Here is a 12,619-nt window from a genome sequence, read left to right on the forward strand (position 1 = left end):
ATTCTATGAGTTGTATTGATAGGGAAGGGACTTTTATACCCTTTCCCATTTCCCTACATACATGAAGGCATTTTAAACCCATCCATCAATCCATCCATTTTCTGCCACTTATCCAGTTAAGGGTCGCAGGGGGCTGGAGCCCAGTGGTCATGGGCCAGAGGCAGGGTTCACCCTGGACGGGTTGCCAGTCCATTGCAGGGCCAACACATACAGACAGACAACCATTCACACTCACAGTCACACCTACTGTCAATTTAGAGTATCAATCAGCCTCGTCCCCTCTTGATGTCTTTGGACTGTGGGAGGTAACCGGAGTACCGGAGAGAACCCATGCAGGTACAGGGAGAACAAACTCCACACAGAAAGATCCAGTGCCCGAACCGGGGCTCGACCTTGGAACCTTTTTGCTGTGAGGCGACAGTGCTAACCACTGCACCACCATACCGCCGGAATTTTAAACCCTCATAATAAAATTGGATTGATCCCTTTCCCATGGTAAGTAGATGAGGAGATGCCTTTCTGCTTTTCACCTCTCAGAAGCCATTCTCGAGTGCAGTGGTCGTATTTAGGTAGTTCCTATTCCTTGATTATTTTCTCTGTTTTTTAAACTGAAAAGAAAAGAGAAGAAAAGAAAGGAAAAGAAAACAGAGGTTGAATTTGGAGACAAGCAGAAAAAAGTTATGGCAGTGACTGGTAGTGGTAACAAGCTTTTGGTGACTCCATGTATACTGTTGATATGGAGCCCAAACTGTAAATCAAATGTGGGTTCCAGATTAGAGGTGGACCACAAATTACCTTGTTAACCCAGGTTTTCAGCTCATATCAATGCACCTATTAATGATCAAGGACTGAATGATGCTTTAACCTTACTGACAAAATCAGATGTTAGACAGCTATGTTAACTGTTTTTTTTTTCAGCCAATGGGAAAAGGGCTTTCATATTTGTAGTAATTCATATATTTTCCTCTGTAGTTGCTCAGAAGAATGTTTATATAAATCAATAATACGCTGCTAAAAGGCAGTGACACTTAAGCCTGTGACACAGCGGGTCCATTCAAGGACCCTGTCTATAGTGTGGAACACGGCTGTTTTTGTGTGATGCATCTCTCTTTTTCACATAACAACACAATTGGTATTTAAATTGACAGAATCGCCATGGAAACAGCTACATTTGTGTTGGGCAAGAAGAACCATAGACACATCTGTTACCAACCAAGTCCGTTCAGTTCGTTAAAAACCCTACTTTGTGCCTCTACAGGAAAGCATGCACATGTCTCCAGTGTATCAGGTATAACGTGGCCAACAGTAGTAACTGTGTTTGTAGCATGATCACTATATTTTGTCTGTTCTTTATGGTGTTACCTAGCAGTTTCTGTTCTAGGCTATAAACGGTGGTAATGAGCAGTTGCAATATGCCGGATGACAAGAGCTAAAGAAGAAGAATGAAACATTATACAACAACACGTTGAACAACAGTACACACTATTTTACATCAATAATACACAACATTTTATGTTGTGATCCATCAGGCCACTGATGGATATATTGATAAAAATTCAGATTCTTTTCACACTTGGTGAGAGCTGCTAATTTCATTCCAGGCTCATTCAGGATTGAAAGAAAATACCGATATTTGCTGCTATGTTACTTTGGTTATGCTTTATTGACAAGTCACATTGTTCCCCTATTTTCTTGTCTGGTTGGGTACTTATCAGCCAACATAGCTGCTCATTACCAAGACCTGTAGTTTGGAGGAAAGATGGCCTGGTATCACTACCAAGATCACACAGAGAAATGCAAACATGTTACAAATCTACAACTATACGGCAGGGGTCAATACCCAGAAGCAGAACACAAGTTTTTGAACATCATCAATATTCTCATAAATGACTATTCAACTGCTGTACAGCAATGGATACTGCAAAAGAGTTGCATGAAAAAAGAGGAAAGGCTAAGAGCAAGATGACAAATTGCATAACAGAGGAAAGACAGCCTGACTTGCCAAGAAACAGGGACAGGAAAACTAATATTAGAGCATTACAGGCAGAAAAAAAGAGCGTTTACAAAGTTAAGACACGCAAATTTCAACTTCAATAAAGGGTGAAAGATATTCACAAATTGAAAAATCCCAATCAATAAGTCAAAAGTGAATCGATACAGTAATTCCAAACAAACCTTCCTCCAAGTTGGACAAATGACATTAGTTCTCTCTAAATGTTGTTTTTATCAATGCAATTAATTACGTCTTGTCTTTGTATCTTGTCTGTGTTAATAATATAACTGGACTACATGGTGGACTGTCCATGAATATGACTGGGCAGGGTATGGATGAGAGAAAACATCAATTTGTTACAGGGATATTCCGCCCAGCCTTTTGGAAAATATGGAATTAGCTGCACTGTTTTTGCCAGTTCTTTTTGAAAGAGCACTGAATTATGGTGCAGAAAGTGTTGAGAACCTTTAAGTACAAGTAGAAATGGTTACAACAATGTACAAATAATCCATTACTTAACTCCTGAAAGTATAGAAGCAGCAAAATACAATTAAACAAATTTTCTTTAAGTTCTAGTTTGGTCCCTCTGTATGTTGCATAACTACAGTATAAGCACCCAACAAAAACATAAACCATAACTTAAACATAACTATAGTTTTTTTTTCATTTTTAATGAAAAGTAAACAAGATTGAAATCTTCTTCCATGCACATGAACAGCTTCTTTTTCACAAATTTTGTCCACAAATCTCTATGATCTGTGGTCAAGAGCACTGCAACCTTGACAGGTCAACTAGTCACAATAAAAGGACACTCACAAATGTGCAGTTTTATCACATAACACGACGCCTCAGATGTCACAAGCTTTCTCACATGGTTTAATCCATTGAAATTAAACCATGTGAGACACTCAGAGGGATAACTCACTGTTTGGCCAAGCTGTAAACAAGTCCAAATTCTGATCCTGATTACAATACCTATCCCTCCGAGCCATCACACACTGAAATGGTTGCACAACACTGGTTTGTTGTTGATTGCTTTTTATTGTTTTTATTCATTTAATATACGTTGAGCTTGAGTGCTCCAAAAGGCACTTTGCATAAAATGTACTGTATTATTATTAGTAGTAGTATTATTGTGCTTTCAAGCCAGCAAAATCCATAGAACAGTCATAGCGTTTCTAAACTGTCTGTCTGTATGTCCATATGAACCAATTGTTGTTAAGGTGCTTTTTCTAGAGCAACTGTAGAGAATTTCTTCAAAATTGCACAAACATCCACTGGAATGCCAGCATGAACCATATTTATATGTACCTTAATACTGTATTTTGGAGGGTCAAAGTTCACTGTCACTGAACATGAACACAATATCTCTTGAAAGCCTTTTGAAAATGTATAGAAACCTAACACTTTGTGGAATTTGTGGATGTATATAAATCCAGTGTAGTATATGTAGTTAATAATGTGCAGTGTTTTAAAATCCTGTTGCGGTCTTCATTGTCTTCAAAAAAGATTAAAGCTACCATATAAATTCTGGAGGGTACAATGTACAATATTTCTGACTGAAATGAAGTAAAAAGGGGAAAAAAAAGCTGCATCAAATACTCAATAACTACTTACAGTTTAAAACTATACTTGAGCACATTTGAGTAAATGTTCTTTCCACCACACGCAATGGTCAGTGAGTAAAAACTAACCAATGATGTATTTTCAACTGTCAGTCACACAGTTGTGGTCCAGCCAAAAGGAAAAAGAACCATGAGCCATTCTTTTGGAAAGCTCACGGAGAGAACCAGTGCCATAAATAGACATCATTCCTGTAATAATGACAATAATAATGGGATTAATAACAAAGACTTGAATAGTGCCTAAAACAACCAATAGTGCTGAGGTAGTAACCCCTTACTTTGATCCACCAATACAACACAATTTTTCTTACCAGTATCCAAACTACTACACTTACTCACCACTGCAGACCCTCACATTAATACACCATTAGACTACAAAAACTACCTTTTTGGGGAGCATCACATAGCCTTAAATGCAGATAACATCTCTCCCACATGTCAGAGCCCTCCACTCTTGAGGTTTCAGATTTTCTAGCAGATGTTCAAACCTTTCTTCAGAGATTGCTCCCATTCAGCCACAAGAGCATTAATGAGCTCCAGACAGATGTTGGGTGACAACTTCTGGCTCACAGTCAGCGTTCCAGTTCATCCAAAACATGCTGAACGAGGTTGAATTCAGGACTCGCAGTAAACAGAGGAAACCACTTGAAGGAGGAGAATTTTTGCACCGCAATGTTTTGATAATATCAGAGAATGCTGCAACGTTTAATTTATTATTATGGAAACCAAAAATAGATAAAATATGTGGAAAGGGCAGTTTATTAACAAACCACAAATGCCACTACATGCTGCTAATACTGGTATTAATTGTGTCGCTGCTACTACCACAGCTGAGAATGTTACAACTTCTGTTGAGAAAACTACTAAACTACTACGTCCTATAAACATAACTACAATACAGAATTAATGACCTGAATTTTTCAGCCTCTTCGATCAGAGCAGACACACACACACACACACTATACTTGACCATAAACAGGTGCCAGAGCCACGGCTGTTCATGATGTAGTGAACAATGTGTGTGTGTGTGTGTGTGTGTGTGTGTGTGTGGGAGAGAGAGAGAGACAGAGTGTGTGTGTGTGTGTGTATGATTAAGCTGAGAGAGAGAGAGAGAGAGGGGTTACTAGAGCCCACCAGCTGTACAAACAGGACAGGCAGATATTACTGTTACCCCACAGGGTGCCATCTCTCCCACACTCAGCTGGCATCTGGAGGCAAGTATCTGTACGTAACCCATTGTTACTCATACTGCAAACCTTGATTGGAGGATTACCTCAAATCATAAGAAGTTGCACATACCCTTGAGCCAGCTGCTGGCTGTAGACAGACATATTAAACGTCTGGCAAGAAAATAAATTCTGTTAGTCACTTTTTTGGCCTAAACAGCACGTGATACAGGTAAAGGGTGAGTGGAAATTGAGACTGAGAGAGTCAACCTAAATTTAATCCGTGACTGGCCAACGTGTTGAACATGTGAGGCTGAAAATTGTTGGGTTTCGACTTACCTTGCTCTGTGAGGACGCATCCTTACACAAAACCAGCAGACACACAAACAAGTTCGTGTATCTCCACATGATTCTCTTCTGCATGTGAAGTTAATAAAAAAATAACCCAAAGCGGCAGTCACGTCATTCATTCCATCAAGGGAAACCAGGTAGTGCGCCTACTTTAGCTCCATTTTCACTTCACACGAGTTTAGAGTGCGTGCAGAGCGTCTGTCTGTATGGATGAACGTTCAGGATGTGTGTGAGCTGTGCGCCCTCCTGCACAGCACGCTCTGTCCTTAACCAGGCAGAGACTGCGCATCATCTGCCATCCGCTGTCCTCCATTGATGGGAGGGGTTTACATTAACACACACACAGAGACACACACGCACAAACACACCGTGCACGTGTATACGTTCTGCCCAGTGGTAGTTTTTAAACAGCTGTAATGAGCGCGATTAATAAAACCACAAGTTTAAAATGAATTTAACCCTCTTGACGCGCCACGATGAAACAGGGTTCCTGAATATTGAGCATGTTAAGAGATTGGATTTTGATTTCCATGCTCAGTTGTAACCGTTTAAATATATATATATATATATATATATATATATATATATATATATATATATATATATATATATTTTAAATATAATGCTGTTCTTTTCTAGTTCTTTTTCTGTCCAATACCAGATGAAACAAGGTAAACGAGACAACTACTAGGTGACAACCCTAACACCTGGGGAACAGAAGCTACTTCATTGGTTCTTATATTCACGTAATTGCCACCATGTCATGAGGAATGAGCTAATGATATTGTTATATTCTGCAAATGCATACTTCAGAACCCCGATGGTGTAGAAGATAACTAATTAGATCGACATCGTTGAGCCGTCCCGTTTGCACTTCATATGGTCATTAGCAAAATCATTTATTAACCGAATTCTTTTGTGACTCCCACTCTTCTTTTTCCTCTTTTGTCCATCCTCAATGTAGATCCATCATCGATGTATCACCAGTGTCTCGTGGTCCCACCCCCACCCGCTACTTGATAGTATATGTATTTGACAGCCACATTGATTTGAGTCACACACACACACACACACACACACACACACACACACACACACACACACACGCATGCTCACAACCCAACATGCAGTCCTTGCATCGTCAAAGGATTTTCCTATTGTCTTGTCTTTTAATGGGAAACAAACAAATCCATTCAGACTCCTACAAATCATGGATTCTGTTTCCATTCTCACTGAAGGAATTAATAAATGTCAACAAAAAAATATAGTGGTGAGGTAATTGATAACATTAATTATGGCCCCATTCCATTAAGCTGGGCTAAGGCATGTTGACTGGCTTTGACATGAAATAGAATAGAACCATAATTCATTTAGATAATTACACTTGTGTTTTTTTTTTTTTCCAGCTATGGCATGACAAAATGGCTGCTATGGATATTGCAACCAAATGTGCCTCCAGTGTGCACCAAGCAGACCGATAAAAAAATGTGAACATGGAAATATTTTTAATTTCAATAGATGAGCAGAACACGTGACGTTTTGTAGTTCACTGAGAAGTTCACTCTCATTCGCTGGTGGCCTCAAGTCTCTGCATTTGTAATTTTTAAGATGTGATTGTGATGACGCTAATCAAGCTTCCAGTTGTGGAGTCACTGACACTGAGATTTACAATAAGTCTGCACAAGGATACTCACAAATGCACATTATTCTACAGAGTGAAGCTCAAACATTATATTAAGGTGACAGAAAGGAATCTCATGAAGAGTTAACTCAGAAAATAATAAAAGTCATTTATTAAATGAATCACCAAAACTAATATAATTAGCATTCCACTTGCTGCACAGTAATCACGATCTGAAATAATTTTTTGCAAATATTTGACTGGAGGGGACACTGAGTTTAGAAGAGGTAAAAACAAACAAACATTGTACTTATTGTGAAACTATGCTCCATACTTTGGAGGGATAAGGTCTGTTGGCGCCATCAGCTGGCCGTTCAAATCCTTGGAATTTCTGATCCAGTTCTCAAGTGAAATAAGTAAATATTTGACCTGCTGCATCTGGTAAATGATTCAACATTTCCAAAGCATTAAACATCACCAACAAAATTGTTTCGAAGTTTGGCTGTTTTCAGTTTAAAAAAAAAAAAAAAAAAAAGACAAAGAACTGCCATCAAGCTGAAGACTTTCTATTTGAAGAAATCAGAAAATGTTTCTATAATGATGATTTCCCAAAGTCCAGCAGTCCAGAATCATGGTGTTAAATGTGATCCTATCTTCTCTCTCTTAAACAGCACATTAATTCACCAAGATGACATTTTTCCTCCTGTGTAACAAAGCTAAAATCGGATGAAGTGATACAACTCACACCTTTTGTTTCAACACGTCTGGGTTAAAATGCTACAGTCAGACTCTCGACTAAAACCAGTGAATCTGACTGCATTCCTCCAATATCAGTCTCACTTACTGTAAATGGCTCTCTCTCCAAGATGCAGCAGACTGTAATTAAGGTACCTCTGACGATATATATACTCTGGAAATGGGCCTGTCCCTTTTTATCTCTGATTTAATCAAATCATATATTTATGCTCTCTCCTCTTAGAACACTGGTCTTCTGTGTGTCCCCAGAGTTAAAAAGAAGTCAGGTGAATGCAGGGGCTTAGGTTTAACATCATCGTAGAGATGTGTCCAGGTCACAGGGGCAGAAAGTGGCGGTCCTCAGTGCATATCAGTCTTTAGGCATTGATGTCAAGGAGCTTTTGTGACAGTGGACTTTACCAACTTCTAAAAAGATGGATGGAAAATATCCAATATTTTAAAGGGATCACATGCCCTTGTTAAGATTAGAGGGAGCTTGTGGCTTCAAAGCCTTTAAAAGAGCAGCAATGGTGGGGGAAACTGGAACTCCCAGAGAAACCCAATGTAGAGACAGAGACAACACACAAATTCAACACACAAATAATCTGGGACTACCAGGACTTGGGACCTTTTTTTCTGTGAGGTTACAGTGCAAACCACTGCGTCCAAGTGTAACCACACAGCCAGGATGTTGGCTTTTCACAAGGTTTGCCATCTCACAGGGGGTGCAGCGTGTTACTTTGGGGACACATGAGCACATCCTCCAGATGAGAATAAATTTCAATCACTCTCTGTCTTTTCCATCTACCTGTTCATAGCCCTCCCTTTTTAAGAACACACCTTTCTGACAGCAGCCCTTTTCTCCGGAGGATAGTCTGATAGATGAATTTCTTAGAAAAAGTTAGATCAAGCAACCTTTTTAGTTGGACTGACAAGGAAACTGTCAGATTGTTGATGCAATCATCATAAACAAGTATAATGGATGAAGCCTGACTGATCCATAAATAGGTCTGCTCACATGCCTGGACACAAGCATGTGGAATCATGAAAGCAGAACCTCATATGATAAAGCATCCCGAATTCCAGGAATTCCACATTGTAACATTCATATTATCCCTTTACAGTCAAATCTGTCATTTTGTTGTTTAGTTTAAGATTAAGGTAACAAGAACGAAAAAAAAATGAATGAAAATAAAAAAGAAATTCTTCAAAGCCAGTTCCATTCACAAATCTCCATAAAATCTTTTAAAGTTTTTTCGGTTCAGGTATTTTGTCAAGTGAAAGAGTAAATGATGAATTAGGGGGGCAGCACGGTGGGGCAGTGGTTAGCACTGTCGCCTCACAGCAGGAGAGTTCCGGGTTCGATATATGGGGTCTATATATGTTGGCCCTGCGATGGACTGGCGACCTGTCCAGGGTGAACCACGCCTCTCGCCAGAAGGCAGCTGGGATAGGCTCCAGCCCCCCTGCGACCCTTAACAGGATAAGCGGTAGAAAATGGATGGATGGATGCATGGATGGATGATGAAATAGGGTATCATTTAAAACAGATTTTGAGAGGTTTAGACAATTTTGCTGTTGTTAGTAATCAACCCAGTAGCTTTGAAATAAGAAAAAATGTTACTGGTGTTTGATGAGTTCTGAAGAGAGAGTTCTAATGTGAGTAGATGTCAAGCTGATTTCAGCCACAAGAGGTCAGGAGTGTTCAGTTTTAAAGTGTCGATGTAGATTCAGGCGTTTCTCAGCCTTTGATTTTAATCTCCTGAGTAAATGAAGATAAAATTTGCTCTCGAGGTCTGAAAAAATAATAAGTAATTAACCCAAAATGGAAAACATAGGTAAATAACAATGTTGAGTCATGACAATGAACAATAGTAAAAATATATTTGGATAGGATATTGGTGTTAAACTCACACAAACTCAAGCTAATACCAGTTATTAGGATACAAATATCATGAAATTATATCTACAAATCCAAAATTACTGTAGATGTATGAAAAATGCAATTAATTTATGAATACAGTGGTATAGTTCATCCATCAATCCATGCATTTTCTAACGCTTATCCTGTTAAGGGTCATGGGGGGCTGGGGCCTATCCCAGCAGCCTGTGGGCGAGAGGCGGGGTTCACTCTGGAAGGGTACCAGTCCATCAGACAGACAAACATTCACACTCACATTCATACCTACAGTCAGTTTAAAGTATCCAATCAGCCTCGTCCCCATTTGCACGTTTTTTGACAGTGTTGGTGGAAGCCGGAGTACCTGGAGTGAACCCACGCAGGCACAGGGAGAACATGCAGACTCCATACAGAAAGACCTCGTGTTCAAGCCGGGGCTCAAACCCGGAATCTTCTTGCTGTGAGGCGACAGTGCTAACCCTGCACCACCGTGCCACCCTTTGTATAATTGAAACATTGTGAATTAAGTTTGATAAATGAAAAAACTCATTGACTCATGATCGCTCAATCGAAAGGGTCTAACTGCGTGATTTCTTTTCCTGCAACAGTAACAGACTTCAAAACAACAAAAATTATTTAAAAAAATGGTTCATGTATTGTACTTATTCCAATCTCTATATGTGATAGCCTAATATGAAATGGTGCCACTTGGGTGCTGTGGGAAAGGCAGATTTTGCTTTCTCTTCCCTGTAGAGTTAAAAAAGAAAAAAAAGAACTTTTAATATTCACCTGGTTTACTGGGATCAGGTTTGATTCTAAGGTTGATTTGGGTACAAACTTATTTTTAATGACCTGAGTAATCTTGATGTCATTTTAGGTAAAGATGTAGACACTGAGCAGCAGAATGCAAATTACATGATTAAAATGCTGTTTCTCTTTACTTTGTAAAGGAGGACAAACATGGCCATTCAGGTCAAGTCAAGTCAAGTCAATTTTAGAAGCAGAGAAACATAAAGACACTGATGGACAGACGGGGATGGGAGCAGGTGGAGCTACGGGTGGCAGCTTGAGCCTCTTCAGGTCTGTAGCCTCCTCCAACAGCACCTAGGATCTGGGATGTGGGGAGCCTGAAGGCTCCAGAGAAGAAGATGAGTCAGTAAAACATATGAGTATGATTTATGTGTAACACATACGGGAGGACAGAGAGGAAAGAGAGGAGAAGAGAGAAGCCCAGTGCACCATGGGAGGTCCCCCCAAGCAATTTAAGCCTGTAGCAAGGGCTCTAAGGGCCAGCCTAAGCCCGACCTAACTATAAGCTTTATCAAAAAGGAAGGTCTTAAGTCTGCTCTTAAACATACAAAGGGTGTCTTCATTCCGGTCCCGAAACTGGGAGACGGTTGCACAGGAGGGGAGCCTGATAGCTGAAGGCTCTGGCTCCCATTCTACTTTTAGTGACTAGGAACCACAAGTAACCCTGCATCCTGGGAGCAAAGGGTTCTGGCTGGATAATAGGGGACTATGAGCTCTGTCAGATATGAAGGAGCCTGATTGTTGAGGACTTTGTATGTTAGAAGAAGAATTTTAAATTCTATTCTGAATTTGACAGGGAGCCAATGCAGAGAAGCCAGTACAGGAGAGACATGGTCTCTTCTACTAGTTCTCGTCAACATGCAGGCAGCAGTGTTTTGGACCAGCTGGAGAGTCTTTAGGGACCTATTGGTGCAGACTGACAGGAGGGAATTGCAGTAATCCAAACAAAACATACAAAAGCATGGACTAATTTTTCCGCATCTTTTTGAGACAGGATGTGCTGGATCTTAGCAATGTTTCATAAATGAAAGAAAGCAGTTCCAGAAATTTGCTTATGTGGGAGCTGAAGGACAGAGCCTGATCAAAGAGAACTCCTAGGTTCCTTACGGTAGTGCTGGGGGCCAGGGTAATGCTATCCAGGGTACCTATCTCATTGGATAGGGTGTCTCTAGGGTGTTTTGGGCCCAGCATGATAACTTCAGTTTTGTAAGAGTTTAATAAAAGGAATTATGGGTCATCCATGTTCCATTCCAGAGAACACATGTCTATTTTCTCGCCCCATTTCATTTCGCTCCTAGCTGAGTCAACCAAGGGGCTACGGCAGAGGCGACACAGAAGGCAACAATAAACTGCAAAGACACAAGCAGGTCAGTGACTCATCATATCAAGACTAAAAGACATGACTCACATGCTTTCCGGGGTCGGGGAAGTTGTGCAGCCTTAATATTTGTCTAATCTGATACCATATTGACCATGCTACCTTGTCTCACTTCAGGGGTCAAGTTTGGAAACATTGTTTCCTTTTCTGTCATAACACAGAAACCAGGTTTTCTTTTCAGGTGAGCAAATATAGTGAGCATTGTGAACGGGATGCAGCAAAGCCGTGCTTTGGTCGCTGAACAGTAACATAACTTGTGCTTTTGCATAACAGTAGATTTTGTGTGGTTTAAATAACTGTTGATCTTTTTCATGGTGTGGTGTAACAAAGTAAGAAATAATTGTTTCATTCAGCTTTGAAAAAACTTGAACAAACAAATAGTACTTACTGTTTCAAGGGTTGACTATTACCAAATATGCATTTGTTCGCATGCCCCAGGATGGGAAACAGGAAAAGGAATGATGCTCAGCCAGGAAATAGCAACCGTATGCTCAACACTCTAGACAATAATGAGAGCACCAGTTTTCCACTGCATGTATATGATCCCAAACAAACTACTATAGAAATGGAGTCATAGTTCAAGCAACATAATGTAGTAAATAAGAAAAAAAATTATATAGTATTGGCAAAAACATGTTAAATTTTATGATGCGAGGCTATCCTAAACATAAGTACTGGAAACTGCTCTTTTTGGTTTCTCTTGAACTCACTCTGAAATATTTGCTTTGCAACACTCCTGTAAAGGCTTGCAGGCGTCATCACAATCAGCAGCAGTTGCAGAAATCTGATGGCAGGAGATTTCCATCCCCAGAAACATTAAAGAATGGAGAAGATGGTGGACTGCATCAATATATCAATAAGACCAAAAAACATGATCTGATGATGTTACAGATTAAGACATTTCTCACAAAAGCCTCAGTAATTATTGGGAATAAGATCCATGTCAAGGGTGTCCAGGAAGGGCATCAAGAGTTGGGTGGAAGAAGACCACACAAATACAAGATGGGCCAATCCGTCATTGACCAGCTATATCTTACACC

General features: G+C 39.9%; 1 protein-coding gene across 1 annotated transcript in view; it reads right to left on the bottom strand.

The window, feature by feature from the left end:
- Positions 1–5,397, bottom strand: part of olfml2a (olfactomedin-like 2A) — a 37,212-nt gene extending 31,815 nt beyond the window's left edge. Inside the window, exon 1 of the mRNA XM_086207074.1 lies at positions 5,124–5,397. Within this exon, the coding sequence (XP_086063200.1) occupies positions 5,124–5,207 (84 nt within the window). The 5' untranslated portion in view covers positions 5,208–5,397. The remainder of the gene's footprint in view (positions 1–5,123) is intronic.
- Between the last annotated feature and the right edge of the window lie 7,222 nt (positions 5,398–12,619).

Source organism: Aulostomus chinensis, chromosome 6, assembly GCF_037954235.1.
Source record: "Aulostomus chinensis isolate RoL2024-O1b breed Wild chromosome 6, RoL_Achi_v1.0, whole genome shotgun sequence".
In the NCBI taxonomy this organism is placed as follows: domain Eukaryota; kingdom Metazoa; phylum Chordata; class Actinopteri; order Syngnathiformes; family Aulostomidae; genus Aulostomus; species Aulostomus chinensis.